The sequence below is a fragment of the Juglans regia genome, chromosome 7 (genome assembly GCF_001411555.2).
Source record: "Juglans regia cultivar Chandler chromosome 7, Walnut 2.0, whole genome shotgun sequence".
In the NCBI taxonomy this organism is placed as follows: domain Eukaryota; kingdom Viridiplantae; phylum Streptophyta; class Magnoliopsida; order Fagales; family Juglandaceae; genus Juglans; species Juglans regia.
In genome coordinates, this window is record NC_049907.1 from 41,997,329 (window position 1) to 42,015,430 (window position 18,102).

At 39.9% G+C, this 18,102-nt stretch overlaps 2 protein-coding genes across 6 annotated transcripts; one reads left to right on the plus strand and one right to left on the minus strand.

The window, feature by feature from the left end:
• Positions 1 to 926: 926 nt before the first annotated feature.
• On the minus strand, positions 927 to 5,773 carry LOC109012869. 5 transcript variants are annotated; one of them, XM_018994730.2, is made up of 6 exons: positions 5,175 to 5,749; positions 3,506 to 3,640; positions 2,355 to 2,459; positions 2,110 to 2,166; positions 1,534 to 1,568; positions 1,182 to 1,437 (listed from the first exon to the last, which is right to left on the minus strand). In XM_018994730.2, exons 1-6 carry the CDS (start codon positions 5,484 to 5,486, stop codon positions 1,296 to 1,298), a joined length of 786 nt encoding a protein of 261 aa, XP_018850275.1. In that variant the 5' UTR covers positions 5,487 to 5,749; the 3' UTR covers positions 1,182 to 1,295. The 5 variants fall into 5 exon arrangements, 4 of the variants coding, with proteins under 4 accessions (XP_018850273.1, XP_035548442.1, XP_018850274.1 ...); XM_018994728.2 differs by lacking the exon at positions 1,534 to 1,568 and having other exon boundaries at positions 927 to 1,437; positions 5,175 to 5,705; XM_035692549.1 differs by lacking the exon at positions 3,506 to 3,640 and having other exon boundaries at positions 927 to 1,437; positions 5,175 to 5,676.
• Positions 5,774 to 16,020: 10,247 nt separating this feature from the next.
• On the plus strand, positions 16,021 to 17,518 carry LOC109012872 (probable glutathione S-transferase). Its single transcript, XM_018994735.2, has 2 exons — positions 16,021 to 16,490; positions 16,980 to 17,518. Exons 1-2 carry the CDS (start codon positions 16,182 to 16,184, stop codon positions 17,343 to 17,345), a joined length of 675 nt encoding a protein of 224 aa, XP_018850280.1. The 5' UTR covers positions 16,021 to 16,181; the 3' UTR covers positions 17,346 to 17,518.
• The last annotated feature ends 584 nt before the right edge of the window (positions 17,519 to 18,102 follow it).

Below are 18,102 nucleotides of genomic sequence, written 5' to 3' on the forward strand. Positions count from 1 at the left end.
TACATAAAAAAGTTAAAAATAAAAAAAAAGATGAAAAAAAATACTGTTTGGGACATTTTTTGGGTCCCGAATTCAGTCCTCTTGTGAAAATTAAACGACATGTTTCAGCGTTGCAGTGGTGGCACAATGAATAAAATACCAGCTAAATATCATTCTTAAGTGGCAAATATGCAGAAATTTAGAGCCAGTTTGGATATATAAATATATAAATAATCTCACGTTATCTTATTTCATTATTATAATTTTTTAAAATTATTATATAAAATATAATAAATAATTTAATTTTTTAAAATTTTAAAATAATAATAATATTAAAAAATAATATTTTATTCAACTCATCTATCTCATTTCATTATCCAAACGAGTCTAGTGGTAAAGCTGGAATGGAAAATCCCATTGATCAGTAAATAAGAGTTTTGCCGTTCTTTTAGATGTTATTTAGATAATAAACTAAGATGAGATAAATTGAATGTTAAAAATTAAATAAAATATTATTTTTTAATATTATTATTTTAAAATTAAAAAAAATAAAATTATTTACTATATTTTATATAAAAATTTAAAAATTTAAAAATATTATAATAATAATTACTGAACGAGAATAATGTCAACACCACGTTGAAGTTGGAGATAGCATGGTGACGCTGGAAAATCTGATTAACTTTTGGTGGTCGTAAGACGGATCCTAGAGATGATCGATGGAAGTTTGCCTGTGGTTTAGAGAAATAATTTAGCCACAAATGAATTATACAAAAATATTCTCACAAACTGATATGATTTTACATGATTTGTCAGATTGTAAAATTATTTTTATTGTAAAATAAATCTAACAGATCACATGAAACTGCATCAATTTGTGTGATTACTTTTGTATAATCTCTTTATAGCTATAACAGTACTCGTTTCATAAAAATACAGAAGTATAATTAATGGGGAAAACCAAGCAAGACACATTTACCTTGAAATAGGCTAATAGCTTATTCGCTCTGTACAAACACACTAGATATACTCAATATGTCCATAACTCGGACCATGTGACACAACACTGATATATCTGGAAAACCCTAAAGCTTTATTTACAAGTGTTGAAAAAAATAGAAGAAGAAGTTACATAACTCCATATTGTGGCCCAGTCCCACCTTCCTTGTTAGCATCGGGGATGCTGGAGTAGGAATACAGGTGGTTTGACAATTCCCAGCTCCAGTCATGCTTCCTAGACACAGACATTCGTGGCCATCGGTTTATCCTCACATAGTGCTCCCTGATTTTGCCTTCGCCAGCAATGCTAGTGACAGTCAAGTAACAGCATTCATGACCGCCCCATACTTTGTCATCAGGATCTGCACTTTGGCTCCCGTCTGGATGGAAGTAGCGGCGCATGGGTGGGCCTGTACCCTTCCAATAAGGATCAAGATTTCTCCAATATTCTGGAGCCCCCTGAGGGACAGAAAATATTAGTCAGATTAATTGGTCAATTAGTTTAGTCTAAACAGTAGTAATTGGTCTCGTGCAAACTATAAGAGCGCTACTCACAGGTGACAAACATGAGATTTATGAGCTGGCCAAGTCTGGAGAATACCAGAGTTTGAGAATTAGTGGGTAGAATATTATGGAAACAAAACAAAATGAAACCGATGGTAAACCAGAAAATCTGGCACTAAGGATATGATGAGGGTATGCACGAAAATGCTTACTCAGCAGTGTTTTTTCTAACTACTTAAGGAGTCGACGAAGGTAATGCGCACATAGAAACATGTTCTTTGCTCTTTCAATATCATTTGAGAAATTTGACAATGATTGAAATTAATGGAATATTCAGCAATTCGTGCAAATGTTTGAATACAAAGTTCATGTTTATGCTACAGGGAAAAAAATAATAAAAAAATCATTACCATTTACTTCATAGCATACACGTTAACTTCAAAAATAGTAAATTAACCTACAAAAACTATACTTTGATCTTTTCCACATTAGACCTCTAAATTATCTGACATGCTATAGTGAGACTTTTGGCGTATAGATCATCACTGCAGCACGCCCTTGATTATAAGGTACTATGTCAATAGCCAGACTAAATACATAATATGACCTAATGCAAATATTACATACCTTATTAAAATGGAACTCCCAAGCATGATCACACAAATCATCCTTCATGATACGGTTCTGACAACAAAGGAACAGGTCAGTCACATGACCCTTAAATATAAGGGGCTATAAATGTGCACGGGTGCAGACTGCAAATATGTCATGTCAGTGTGCATGTGAATTTAAATGCATTTGTGTGTGTGTGAGTGTGAGAGAGAGAGAGAGAGAGAGAGAGCAAGGAGGGGGGAGGGCAAGAAGATAGTTACACGCTTGCCATCCATGACAGCTAATGAATAAGCCACCAGTTTGGACAATCCCCGGATTTGCATCAGGCGAGGTATGTGTGCTTTCCCAAGCCACAGTTCCTCCAACTGAAAAAGAAGAGCGTGTCTGATTTAAGTTGATCACACTCCTTAGAGTCTATGACTACAATATGAGCTTAAGTTGCTTCATCCAACCAACTTATCATTACAAGTAAATAATATCTTTTAAGAATGTGCTTGCAAGTCTTAAAAAAAAAAAAAAAAGAAGCAAAACAACCATACTTGTAAACACCCCATTTTTCTCCCTGGGGGGCTTGGGGCGAGTAAAAATAAAAGAAAAAGAAAAACAACAAAAAATTACATTTGGTATTGAAAAGAATAAACAGGAAAAAAAAAAAAAAAACCCTACACTGTTTTAGGCCACTACCCCATGAAAGAGAGCATGAAAACTTTCATGATGGATTAAATTGAAAAACTAATGAAACAAATCTTAGGCATTGCCTGATGAACCACAAGGGTGTGCACTGAATTGCCTTGTAAACTAAGAGATACAGTAAGGAAGGAAAATTGGAGTAGCTAAGTCACAGGTATGAAGTAGCAAGATCGGCCCCTTTCTATCCACCTACCATGAAAAGAAAATTGATGGGTGGAATGGCATGGCATTGTAGGAGGTGATCGAATTCGAACTGACAAAAAGAAGTTTGGCAAACTCATACCTTAGACACTTGGCTATGGTTCCTATCAATTACATACAGTATAAAGTACAACCATTGGAATTACTTGGTATTCCTGTTTTTAGTAGCTTTGATAATCTGTGGTCTTCATCTAGTTTATGATATTAAAGTCAGCACTAGAAAATTTAATATGAATGGTAGTGGACCAAGTCAGGCAAGCTAGGAAAAGAAGTATGTAGCACCATGCAGTGCTAGCCAACCAAATTAGCCTTGTGATTTGACAGCAAGTGCCGATTCTTGAATCTTGATGCAGTTTTCTTTTTTCTTTTTAAATTACATACCCAAAAGAAATACATAAGCTTTTATATGAAAGAAAAAGAGCATACACCATTCAACACAATCAGCAAATGATAGACTAAACCTAAAAAGATGAAAATCATAAAGTACTGACAAAACTTGCATCACCAACAGAAATCCTACCAGTCGTTTATCCTCTAAGTCAATATTTTCAATCAATTGCAGTCGCAACCTTTCCGCACACCCCAGAACTAACTCTTTCGGTCTTCCTCTAGTACTTGAACTTCCCTGATTACTCCCTGCCCAGGCCATAAGAGCCTACAACCAGACTGCCCAAAAGTTCAGTTAGGATAAGCAGGCTTTGACCTGCCCATGTCCAGCACCATCCCACCAGCTTGCTGTTTGAGATCAACTACGCACTTAAAATAAATACCAGCCATCAAAATAAAAATTAGACAATAAGCTAAGTTCCAAATTAGTGGATGCTGTCAAAGGCAGTGGCGATGCCATACATAAAAGGTGGTGGAACACCTTAAAATAGGGAGAAACGATGGTCAAACCCATGCCAGCCTCCAAAATTGAAATTATTAACTTATTTTCAATGTCGTTCTTGGAAATACAGAAAACACTAAAACATGTACGAGATGAGAACCTCAACTGGCATTGTCATTAATACAGAAAAATGAAAGCCGTTGTGAAACAGAGCACCACAACTCTTTATGACAAGCAACCCCACCAAATCATGGCCTTTGGGACCAAAGCAGTAAGCAGCGGCTACATAATGTTAGGAAGGGAAATGAAGTGCAGAAGGAGATCAGAAGTGATGTGGAAGATCAGAGGAAGCGTTGTCGAGAAGGAGAAGTACAGAAGAAAAGTAGACAAAACAGTGCGTTGAAAGATTAGTGAAGTGGTGCGTTTTAAACTAGTGGTAATTGTGAATAAACTTATAAAGGCTTGTATTCTTAGACAAATGGTTCGTTTCATGTATGTTGTTGAATAAAAGCCAGCGGCAAAGTAAAAACAGATATGTGGAAGAACTTGCTTGTTATAGTTTCTAGAGGTGGGATTTTCCCTCTAAGTAAAATCCATTAGTGTGTTTCTTGATTTAGTCCTTTGTTTCTTTCTCTTTTTCTTGTTCTTCTCTTGCAACCCAGAAAATCCATAACACATAACCCCAGCCACCAAGCTCTCTTTCTCGGAATGCGGAATTGAACCCAATTCGAGTTATCCAAGCCCGCCCTTTAACCACCGGTGCACCCTAATGGGCGAAACGGAGAACAACTAACAGCCACCGAAACGCCCATCCGGTATGATTCAAACCATAGAAGGTTTGGAAACCCCAGCTTTCCTCACAACTGAACTAAAAAAGAAACTCCAATCCTGAAGTGTGGGTAGGACAGAAATCCATTATGGAAGCAACGTAAGACACGGATGACCAACCTAGAAAAACCACAATTGAGCAAAACCCAACTTCGCACGAAACCATATTTAACAAGATATCAAACCCTATCATCAAAAATTAATTTTCTAGGTAAGGTACTCAATTGGGCAGAAAAAAAAAAAAAAAACCCGATCAGAAACAAATCAAGCCCACAAAAGGAATACAACCCAATTCTCAAATTCAAACAAACCAAAATGAACCCCAAAAAAAAAAAAAAAAATCAAAGGCCAATCATCAAAACCTCGTTTTCTATTTCAAATAGCCAATTCGGTACACACAGAACCGAACCAATTAACAACAAACCAAACAAAGAAAAGAAACTCAACCTAATTCCCAAATTTGTAACAACAAAACCTGAAAAAATGCACCAAAATCCAGGCTTGAACTGAGACAAATTAAAAGGGCACGGACCTTGGGGCTCCAGATGCGATCACTGGAGGCGACCCCGTACCAGCCACGGGAGACGACGAGAGACAGTGCCACGCTGCGTGCGTCGAGGTTACTCAGTATCATCAACATTATGTCCGTACCGAAAACCTCCAATGGGTCCCTTCGCAGAACCCCTCCTTTCTTCTTTTTTTCAACAAATTCGACGGTTACACAATCTCGCTTCCTCCTCTTCCTCCTCTTCCTATGCCTCTCCATTTCCTCCCCAACGAAGTCATACTTCTGACCGGAATCCGGTGCATTCGTCTGCTTTTCCTGCAATTCGGCCTGTGCCATCGAAGAGAATGAGTGGGAGAGAGAGGAAATGATATAGAAACGAGAGGAGAGTTCAGTGTGTTGAGTCGGTGTCGGGCGAAAGAAGACAACAACAGGTGTGGTCAGATATATTGTACGTGAATCTTTCTCAGGAGCGTGGGAATTCGGGACCTTTTGGATTATTTGCACCGACAACGCACGCAATTGAGGCTTCAAGGTTGGACCAACGTGGTTTCTTTGTAACGACGTGCGGACCGGACAGGTTTTGGAGTAACGCTCGACGTGGCTCCGGCCCTTAATTTTCATCATCACCAACGTAATCAATCAGGTTCCTTGATCGTGTCTTCTTCTCTTTTTTTTTTTCTCTTTTTTAACTATCTCAAACGGGACTTATAATATATTAAAGGGAGTATCCCACCACCAGACGCCACGGAGTGCCTAAAACCTCTTCGATGTTTAAGTTAATAATGAAAAATAATAATTTAAGAATGCATAAATTAGAGAGGACGGAAGTTACATTTTGCTTATATATATAGGTATGAAGAATATAGGATGAGTACCATAAATTGATTAACTTTATACTATGCTCAATCATTATAAGAATTATCTCTAATGTATCAGAACCATCTTAATCACAGGTGGTCTATATCCATAACGTGAGATTTATCCCTTCCTAATAGGTCAGAGGCTAGGTGTTTGTCTAGTTGCACGATTCTCTTGAACTCTTTATGGGTGAGGGGCCTTGGGCCTTTGGTTTGGGTCAGACCAATATTAAGTCCTTTAATTATCCCTTTAATTCCTCTTGCATGTAAGGGTAGGGAATTCATAATGAAGGTAGACTACCTCGTTAGCGATTTGGGGACAACCTATGGGCTACCTCGCTGGTCCATTTATCATTTTACTCGTTGTTTTCGCTTATTGAGAAGCAAATTTTAAACTTAGGGGAACGTGCGTATGTTACCCAGTAACCGTCGCCACGTTCCTCAATCACCTCACTTAGTCAAGTAATGATGATTTATATTTATTATCTTCATTTCGCTACTCTTTCTTATTCTTCGTCTTCTTCCCGATATCTTCCTTTCTCTTTTACGTTTTTGAAACCCCATTGTCTCGACTTCTTTCCTTGCGACCCTAATCTTTTGCATTTTCATTTCCCTCTGCTTCTTTGTTACCCACATGGCCCAACGAAATAGATCTTGAACCCATGTTGTCCCGGAATCTTCTTTTGCCAAAGACGTCCATATTTCGAAGGTTTCGAGTGGCGCTCTACCCTTAGTGTCAGAGACTTGTCGAATCTACTCAACACATATGGGATCCTAGACTCCATACTCCTGGAACTCCCTCGTCGCAGATGCATTGATGAAGAAGGGTTGTCGATAAGGTTGCCCTTCCCATCTGTGCCCTAACCCACGGTTTGCGATTTCCTTTCTGTCACCCAATACGTGGCGCTCTTAATCTTCTTAGGCTAGCCCCTGCACAACTTCATTCTCATGCGTGGCGGGTCCTTCTTTGTTCTTGTATTGTGTTTCACTTGGTTTTGGAACCTGCTAGGGAAAAATACCCTGATTTAACTGCCCGAGAGTTCTTGGCATTTTATTCTTTGAGAAGCTCTCCGGGTAACATTTGCATCTTTCGGATTAGGAAACAATGGTTGGCCCATTTTGAAAGTCGTCACTCCAACACCAAACAATGGACGAGAAAATTTTTCTTGGTCTCGGGCGCCTATTGGGAACTTCCCAACTCAGAAGCTATGCGTTGGGAATTTGCAATTAGGGCTACTTGGGGTAAGATTCCTGACGATAAAGGCCTAATGGCGTCTTTGGAACCTCTATCTGAATGGGAACAATCTCGTGTCAACATGGTCGCCACCTGGGCGAGTGAACATGAAGACGACCTTTGGACTGAATATCTCTTGACACCTGCAAATATTGACTGCTTCTTGGTGAGGCCTGACTGCTCAAAGGTCAAAGGTCGCATTTTCCTAAGCAAGGTCGTGGCGCCATCTCTCCTCGCCAAAGTCTCTCTCAGAGTCTACCCCAAAGGTTTTGAGGAAACGTTCTCACCAGCCTACTTTGGATACACATTCTCCCGTAGCAAAGAGGGCGCCTGTGCGCACAGACAATGGCTCATCCCTCGTGTCTGGCTGACCTCAAGGTACTTCTCTGTGTACCCCCCATTGCTAACCAGCACGTGCGCCTTCTCTAGGTATTGATGACGTCAAAGGTTTGATGGGTCAAGCACTTTCTGACTTGGCGACCTCATTTGACTTTGATCTTCCCTCCCAACAGCTTTTTTAGGAGTCTAGCCCTACCTTCGAATTTCCTACATTCGGAGCCTCTAATTTTCCCAGGGAAGGCGGTGAGGTCAACGTTGATATGGACACCGCCTTCTCATTGAGTATTGCCGACCAGACGGCCATTGAGGGAAGTCAAGGTAGTGGAGATGGTGCCCTAGGCGATCGTGGTGTCCAGGGCAGCGAGAGGGGTGGCGGCGTTCTTGTTTGTTAAGAAATGGAGGAAGTAAGTGAAAGCAAAGATTCAGCTTCCCACTCTTTGCCTATTACCATCTCGAGAGGAGAGACCCCTCCACTCGACCTGGGGGTTGATGGTGATCACGTTTCTATTCCTTCTCCCTCTCCTTTCTCTTTTAGAGATGACGTCGAGTCTTTTCCTTTAGAGGGAGATGGTCCTTTGGGTGGTCTCGCAAGTGAGGACATCAGTCTTAAGGAGGTTGAACTTGCTTATACCCACAATGTTTTTCCGGTGGGAGATTTGGCTAAGGCTCCTGAGATTGGAGTAGACTCACAGGTGGTGTCTATTGAGGCTTTTCCCCTTGGTCCTTACTATAGGTCCTAAGGGAGGTATGATGGGGAGGTACTTCCACCTCCTCTAGGCCTGCTAGAGATGAGGCCGTCTGCAGTATGGCTAATTGACTAAGGAATTTTCTTCTTGGGATAACTTCGACTCCACTTCTCTCATTTCTCTTCGCCATTTTTCCAAGACGGTCATTTAACATTCTTGAGTTTTATCTTTGTAGGGTGTCGATGACTTGGCAGGTTGGATCATGGCGGATTGTGTTGATTTGGAGAATGAGGTCCACTCTAGGCGTGTCTTCTCTTTTTAAGCCATGAAAGAATTTGAGAGATGGAGGGGTGAGAGGGCGGAGTTGGAGATCCTACTTGAGTAAGCGGATGGCTATGCACACTTTCTGGCAGGTGACTTGAACATTCTTTGCGATGAGGTTTTTCACCTTCACGATGAACTCCGTTGCACCACGAAGCGTGATTCCACTAGGGCTCAGCTTTCACTAGCTCGAGGGGAGTTAGGTTCGGAACGGGGTCGTGCTCGCTCTGAACTGTCCACCCTTCAGGAGGAACTCAAGTTTGTTCGCCAAGAGTTATCTAGTTCTCAGCGGTGTTGCACTGAACTTGGGGAGCAATTGGCTACCTCAAAAGAGGGCAAGCTGCTAGCTAATCTTGATCTCTCTGAGACACGCGACACTCTAGAAGAGTTGACCAAGCGGCACAAGGAGTACAAGAAAGTTCATGCCGATGCAGGCGAACAACAAACGAAGCTTAATGAGACACTCATTAACAAGGATAAACGACTGAAGGAAAAGACACAGCTGGTGAAGACGTTGGAATTTGACTTGTTGGTTGCGAGAGAGGAACTTGTCTGCCTTCATCCTTAGCTGGCGTTGGTGTGTGGCGTTAGGGATTGCTCTTTTGGTTATAGGAATGGGGCCAGAGTGCTTCGACTTAGGTCGCATTTGTTGGCCAATCTCCGCACTGACTTGAGGCGTATTTGGGGATGTTCAAACCTAATGCAGCCTCACGTCAATTTGTTGGCACCTTTGGTAGGGACACCATGCTCGATGCTTTCAACAATCCTAACCCAACTCCACCTTCCGGCGATCCTAGTACTTAGCTTTTCTGTAAATGGTTATCTCTCTGCCACACTTGTAATAGTTTCTTGTAAATAATAGAACTATTCTTATATGTCCCTTTTGTAGTTGTGTACATTGAAAACATTAAAGCAATTTTGACTTTTCGTGCTTCCCTTTGTTTTTATTTCGTGAAGCTCTTTTTTTCTCCCCCGTGTGTGGCTTGTTGTTATATTTTGCTGTTGTCGTCTTTCGTGACCCTTTTCCTTTGAACTACATACCTTTGTAATCGATGTTGATGTTTGAGGGTGACATTTTTACTTGGTGCCTAGAAGTGGCCTTTTGCTCAGGTGAGGTGGCACTAGCTTGGAACATATGCTTTTATTTATTATGAAACATAATCAAGAATTCAACAGTAGAGTTTAGATAAATCAAGAAATTAGCATAATCAGGGATAGAACTTCTTCAAGTATTCTACATTCCAGGGATGTTGTAGCTCTTTTCCTTAGTTATCCTTTAAGCGGTATGACCCAGACCGATGGTTGGCTCCTATCGCATCTGGTCCTTCTCATCGGGGTCTAAGCTTGCCCTCTTCCATGATGGTGACTCCACTTTCCTTCAACACCAGATCTCCTACCTTGAATGTCCTGGGTCTGACTCTCTTGTTGAAATAGTGTTCTGCCTTATTCTTGTCGAGTATCATCTTGACTTCAGCCGCATCTCTCTCTTTTTCTAGGAGGTCAAGGTGCTCTTCTATAGCTTCATCATTTTTTGGCGTCGAAAAATGGTGGGTCCTATAACTAGGCAAGCCGACTTACACGAGAGGTTATGTTTCACTCACATATGCCAAGGTTAATGGGGTCTCCCCTGTAGGGTCTTTACTGTGGTCCTGTAGGCCCATAATACTCCTGATAGTTCCTACGTCCATTCCCATTTCTTACCCGCTAGCTTCTTTTCCAGGATTCCCAACAATGCTTTGTTCGTAGCCTCCGACTGTCCATTCGCCTATGGGTATCTTGGGATGAATATTTGACCTGAATCTTTAGCTCGGCGCACCATTCGCGATAATGTTCTGAATCAAACTGTCGCCCATTATCTGAGACTATGCTTTGTGGAATCCCGTACAGGCAAATGATATTCTTCCATAAGAACTTCGTCACTACTTTGGTCGCCAAGGGTTAAAGCCTCCGCCCATTTCGTGAAGTAGTCCACTGCTACGATCATGAACTTAACTCCACCTTTTCTGGGAGGGAGGGGTCCAACTAGGTCAATTCCCCACTGGGCGAATGGCCATGGGGCGGTCATGGAAGGTAGCTCCTCTTGGGGGGCGTGTGATACTAATGCGTAAGCCTGACATTTGACACATATTTTTGCAAATTCTTTTGTGTCCCTCAGTGTATTGGGCCAGTAGTATCCTGCCCTTACTACCTTTCTAGTCAATGCCTTTCCCATGGAGTGGTTTCTGCATATCCTTTCATGTATCTCAGCTAGAATGTATTGTGTTTCTTGCGGTTAGATACATTGCTGTAGAGGGGTAGAGAAACCTCTTTTGTATAGGGTCGCATCTACCTTTACGAATCTAACCGCCATTCTTCTTACCTTCGTTGCCTCTTTTTTCCCCTTGAAGAGTTTTTCCGTATCTAGATACTTGATGATGTCGCCTGCCCACTCGGGTTCATCGCTGCTTATTATGTAGATTTCTGGTCCTATTGCTGGGACTTCTATTATCATTCTCTCGACTTCCCAGGGAATGGGGGAATCCTCCATCCCTGAGATTGTACACGCTAGCTTGTTTGCCACTGCATTGCTTTCTCGGGGCACTTGTGATATGCTAAAATACGAAAATTGGTCGCGCACCTCCCAAACTCGACTTAGGTATTTCTTTAGTTTTTCTCCCTTTGTGGCGTATGTTCCCAACACTTGGTTGACTACTACCTGTGAGTCTGACTTCACCTATATTTCGGTCGCCTCCAATGCTTCAACCACTAAAAAGCCTTGCTACAAGGGCGTCATATTATACTTCATTGTTGGTGGTTTTGAAAGTGAGCCTGGCCATGTATCGATGCTCCTGTCCTTCTCCGCTGATTACGTGGTCTCCTATCCCTCCGCCAGTGTGACAAGAAGAGCCATCCACAAAAAGGATCCAGGGTTTTCCTACTAGGCCGGCGACTACTTCTGGTGGGAAACTTGAGAATTTGGCGATGAAGTCTACCAGCGCCTGCCCTTTCACGGCCTTCTTTGGCACATACTCGATGTCAAATTCACTGAGTTCGATTGACCACCCAATTAATCTCCCCGAGGTGTCTAGCCTTTGTAACACCTTTACTAGTGGGCTTTCTGTGAGTACTTTGATCAAATGGGCTTGGAAGTACGGGCGTAACCTCCTTGCCGTTGTCACTAAGGCAAACGCCACCAACTCTATTCACAGATACCTGACTTCTGCTCCCCTTAGAACATGACTCGTGTAGTACACGGGCAATTTCTTTGCCCCTTCTTCCTTGACAAGGATGGTTGAGACGGCGTGGGGGGATACTGATAGGTACGCATAAAGTGTCTCTCATTCTATATGTTGCCTCAGAAGTGGCAAATTGGTTAAATGTTACTTCAGTTTTTGGAAAGCTTCATCACACTCCTCGTTCCAAGGGTGTACTTTTTGCAATACCCTGAAAAAGAAAAGGCATTTGTCCGTGGATTTGGATACGAACCTATTTAAGGCTGCTATTCTCCCCGCTAGCCATTGCATGTCATTTAGGCTCTTTGGCGGCTTAATGTTCATGATTGCTTCAATCTTTTCTGGGGAAGCTTCAATTACTCTCTCCGATACTATGAACCCCAGAAACTTGCCAAATCCTACTCCAAATGTGCACTTCGATGGGTTCATCTTCATTTTGTATTGCTATAGTACGGTAAATGCCTCCCTTAGGTCGTCCAGATGTTGGGCTGGCTCTTTGCTTTTAGCTAACAAGTCATCCACGTAAACCTCTATGGTCCGCCCTATTTAGTTTTTAAACATCCGGTTGACTAGCCTCTGATGGGTTGCCCCTACGTACTTTAGGCCAAATGGCATGACTTGGTAGCAATACAACCCACAGTCTGTGATAAATGAGTCTTCTCTTCATCTGGTGGGTACATTCAGATTTGATTATAGCTTGAGTAGGTGTCCATGAATCTCAACATCTTGTGCCCTGCAGTGGTGTCTACGATGACATCTATTCATAGTAGAGGAAAACTGTCTTTTGGGTAGACTTTATTTAGGTCGGTGAAGTCCACGCACATTCTTCACTTCCCGTTTACTTTTTTTACCAGGACGACATTGGACAGCCATTCAGGGTAACGTGCTTCCTTGATGAACCCCGCGGCGAGCAGGCATTCTACTTCCTCGACGATGGCTGTGTATTTCTCCGTGCTGAATGATCTTTTTTTTTTATGTACCTTCTTGTGCATGGGATCCACAATAGTCAATGTTTGATAACGTTGTTGTTAATTCCAGGCATATCTTCGTGGTTCCAGGCGAACACATCTCGGTGCTCTACTAACAGTTGTTTTAGGGCCTCTCAGTCTTCTGGGGAAATCTTAGTTCCAATCTGTATTGTTGCGTTGGGGCGATCTTGGTACAATGTTACGATCTCCAAGGGCTCAATGGCCTCTATTTACTGTAGCTTCTGCTCATCCCTAACTTCCACACTCCTGTAAAAAACAACCATGGGGGGTGGCGGCAATGTGCTCTGATTTCCCTCATTGGCTGCTTGGTCGTCGTTGCCCCTGATAGTGCATACTTCTCCCACTTTGCTCCTCAGTTCTTGTACATAACACTCTTATGCTAGTGCTTCCCTCACTCCACCTTCGATCGGGAACTTCATCTTGAGATGGTACGTCAACGTAACCGTCCAGAGATTGTTCAATGTTGGTCGCCTTAATATAGCATTATACGAGGAGGGCGCCTTCGCGACTAAGAAATTGGTCATGGTGGTCACAGTACGCATCCATTTTCTGCCGTGACGAGGAGAGTAATGGTGCCCACCGGTTGGATCAGATCTCCTAAAAAGCCCTTCAATAGTGTTGGCAAGGGTCTCAGCTTAGTAGCATCTATACCCATCTTTATGAAAGCCTCCCAGAATAATTTGTTTACTGAGCTCCCATTGTCAATGAGTATGCGCCTGATAGTATAATTAGCGACCAGGAGGGTTACTACCAGCACATCATCATGATGGTACAATTCTCCATCACAATCTTCTTCCCTGAAAGTGATAGCTACTAAGGAGTCAAGTTTTTGGTGTTTGGACGACCTGTCCGCTATATAAACTTCTATGTATCTTGCTCTTCGGGCATGTGCCTTTCTACTAGACAAGGAGGCGCCACCCCCAGCAAATCTGCCTGTTATTATCCTGATTTCACCTAGGGGGTCATGTCTCTATCATTATTATAAGGCCCCCTGTCCCTTTCGTTATTACTGGCGTCTTCCTTTGGTGGGAGCTGCCTATCCGGGCTGCTGCTTCTTCGGGTATTGTATCCTCTCTCAAATCGTCGTTTGAGTATTGCCCACTTTGTAACAATTCACTCAAGCTCTCTTGTGCCCGTCAATTCAGTCACTCTCTTCTTCATAGTTGTGCAGTCCTCTGTCTAGTGTGAGCTTGTTCAATGGAATTTGTAGTAGTGTCTGTCGGTTCTAGGCTGGTAGTATTCTCTTTCTTACTCTTCTTTTTCTTGTACATTCAAATTATTGTGGGCCTTGGGCTCCAGATTCGGGTCAGACCAATATTAATTCTTCCAAAACGCATTCCTAAAATTTCTAGTCATTTGTATATGAAAAATTCTATTTAGAAGACAACAAGTATTCCGTTTTATTGACCTACCAATATTTAGTTTACTAGAAAATTTTACTAGTAAAATCTATTATAAATTAAGTCTTATCATATTAATAAAATTAAAGATGTGCATTGCAGGCCAATTTTTAAATAAAAGAACTTTACGTATGAATACTCGAGGTGATTAATCTACTAATTATTTCGTAATGATTAGAAACTACGATATTTATAAAGATATAGCTCATCCAAAGAGGCTGGAACTTACAACCTCATCCTCTTATTTGTTACTATAAAAATAGGACATATTAGTAAACTACAAATCAATCGATAAAAATGCATTTCTTTGAGAGTGATATATCAAATACTCTAGTCATTCTATTTTTAAATGACATTGAATAATTTATAATGGGTATAGACAATTTGGACAGAAGTCCGAGAAAGAGGGTAGGTTGCTATCGGGTAACACTTCAGCTATTACAAATTTTACTTGCAAATTAATAAATTACATATGAAAAGTTTAACCTAAAGTTATGTTTTCTTAATAGTAATGTGATACCAATCATGTGAATTGTCGACAATTTATACCATTTTTCTTCAATGCCACTAATCTTGACACTCGACGAAATTGTCCTCCAATGTGTTGCTTGGCTGCATTTAGATATTGAGCTGAAGTTAGTTGAGTTGAGTTCTTTATAAATAGTAGTGAGTTAAGTAATGAAATGAGTTATATAGAGCTCATCTAAACTGAGTTTAAAGTATATTTAGATGTTAAAATGAGTTTAGTACTTTTTATGATAAATTGAAAAAGGTTGTGGGTTCTACGTATAAAAATATTTTAAGTTGAAAAAAGTTGTGAATCATATGTATAAAAAGGTTTTGAGTTGGGATGAGTTTACTAATTTGAGAATTAAATATTTGGATATTAAACTCAATTTAAAATTAGACTGATCTTAACTGAGTTCAGCTGAATTTGGAAACCAAATGCAGCCTTGTGACTAATTTGATTACTCTTTTGATAATCTCGCGCCTGGAATAGAAGAAATTGCCCTCCAGGTGTTGCCTAAGTGTAGCTTATCTGGTATCTGTTTTAGTTAATTTGCGCCTAACGAAATCCCTCTACCACGTTTAGTTTTTAGAATAAATGTAGCATTCCCAATGGATATTGCAAAGTTCATTATCAATCTCTGTTGGTCCTCGATTCGGGCTGCTTCAATTCAGACGAGAAGTTCTCTCTTTACGGTTTCTATTTGGCGAGGCTTGAAGCCTTGAAACATTGAGGAAGTTTAGGACGTTGGATTTCGTGGAGAAATAAACTCTGAGTTTGCTCTTTGTGTGCTTTAGTATTCTTTCTCTCTGTTTTTTTTTTTTCTATGTACTGTGATTAGAATAAATTAGTATATATTTGCTTTGCTAGTCTTACCTAGGCTTTGTTCGGTTGCAGAGAAAGTCTAGGAAAATCTCACTTACTTGGGTGGAGAAAAAAGAAAGGGCGACAAGTGTTTGTCTTTTACTAAAACTATTCTCAGAGTCCATTACCATTGATGCATTTTTTGTTTGATATCACTTTGCGGGTGATAAAGATATTGAAGATGAGAAGATGTAAATATTAAAAGATACGAGACATTGTAAATTCATTATAGTTAGAGAAAATATTTAAAATTAATAAAAAAAAATTTAAATGATATAAATAAAAAATAGATAAGTTGATGTATAATATATTATAAAAATTATAATATAAAATAAAATAGAAAAATAGATTTTGGTGATGTATATCAAAGAATAAAATAAATAAAAACCTTTGACATCAAAAGTTGAAAATAGCCCCAAAATATGGTAGATTAATGTCTTAATAATAAGACTACCACACCATTTTGAATTCAACCCGTTGCTGGATGCTTGAAGGCTGAAGAGTTCAATAAATAAATCAATTTGAAGCAGTAAAGCTTATTGTCCAAGCAATAAGACTATTGGTAGAATTGTTAACATATCTCTCTCTCTTTCTCTCTCAATCTCGAGTCTAGCTCTAAGCATGGCTGAGTTGAAGCTACTCGGGTCATGGCCTAGTCCTTTTAGTTACAGAGTGATATGGGCTCTGAAACTAAAGGGCATACCCTATGAATACATAGACGAAGATCTTTCCAACAAAAGTCCCCTCCTTCTTCAACACAATCCAGTTTACAAGAAAATCCCTGTGCTTCTTCATGCTGGAAAACCAATTTGCGAGTCCCTGATTATCCTTGAATACATCGAAGAGTTGTGGCCACAGAATCCCTTGCTGCCCTTTGACCCTTTGCAGAGAGCTATTGCTCGCTTTTGGGTTAAGTTTGCTGATGATAAGGTACGTACGTGTCTGCCTTGTTGGGTCTTCTTCTTCTTCTGTCTTTCTTCTTCCTGGAATTCTTTTTTCGAACTCACAAGTTTAGACAAATTGAGAAATATATTTAAGATAAATATATAAAATAAATCCTACAACATTTATTATTAGCCGTGTGATATTTTTAACAATATTAAATATTTAATAAATCTTTTCTGCATGTCTGTAGTTTTCTTTATTTAGATAGTGAGATGAGATGATTTTATATGAAAATTGAATAAAATATTATTAGAATATTATTTTTTTAATATTATTATTATTTTGAGATTTGAAAAAATTGAATTATTTATTATATTTTGTATGAAAATTTAAGAAAATTATAATTATGAAATGAGATGAGATGAAATACTTTCACTATCTAAACGGGCCGGACTCGAAAATGAGCAGAAGTTTGATACAACTCAAAAACTCTGTATGTTATTTGATAGATTGCATTACAATGTCCAAAATTAGATCCCTGCAATGTGGATAGTCTACAGAAGTAGCGGCAAGGAACAAGAGAAGGCCATGAAGGACACCGTGGAGATGCTGAGAGTCATCGAGGAACATGCCCTCGGAAGCAAGAAATTTTTTGGTGGGGAAGAGATTGGAATAGTGGACATTGCCTTTGGACAGATTGCAGAATGGTTGGGAGTTATAGAAGAAATAGTAGGGGTGAAGCTGCTTGAAGATCACACGTTCCCTCGCTTGCATGCATGGATCCTGAATTTTAAGGAAGTTCCTGTAATCAGAGACAACCTTCCTGATCATCACGAAATGTTTGTCGTTTTCAAAAGTTTAAGGAGGGAAATCTTACTGTCATCTTCACAAGATCAATAGTGTCCGTCTAAATTAACTTGTGATTTGGGTCTCCATGTTTTCCTCTTAATTTGTATCCCCTGGCTATTTTTTTGAACGTGAAAAACTAATTAGTATTTCTGTGTAATATTTTAATAATTAAGAGAATGATAAAATATATGCCAAAGTGAATTGTGATTCACTTTTAAATATTTTACACTACGTACTACTTACGTGATATAATTTGATTTACAATTTAAATTTTAAAATTTGAATTTTAAAAATAAAATATTACCATTTAAGTTATGTAAATCAATATGTTCTATATACCGATTCATAATAAAATAATCATTTACTTATTGTGAAATATTGTGCAAAATACACAATCAAGCACACGATGCACAATATACGTGGTTTGGCAAATTGCATAAGTCTACGGTACTGCATAAATCTTATTTAACAAAAGAAATCACAATCACTCAATCTCAACTCATACTCTCTAGGACATTTTTGCTCTCTCACACAATATGTACTCACTAGACAATTGTTCTCTCTCAAAATATGCGTACTTCGCTCGAACGGCGTGTCAAGCGTACCTCGAGCGAACAACCAAATCAACATTAGCTCGAGCAGGGTGTCGAGCGGGACTCGAGCAAACACCGTCTAGTTCGAGCGAACTCTCAGACTTAAGATTTGCTTGAACCTGTCGAGCGCATGTCAAGCCAACTTTTAGCAAACATATTTTTCAACTCTAAAATCAGTCTCCACATACACTCCAACGTTACTTTTATATCAATTT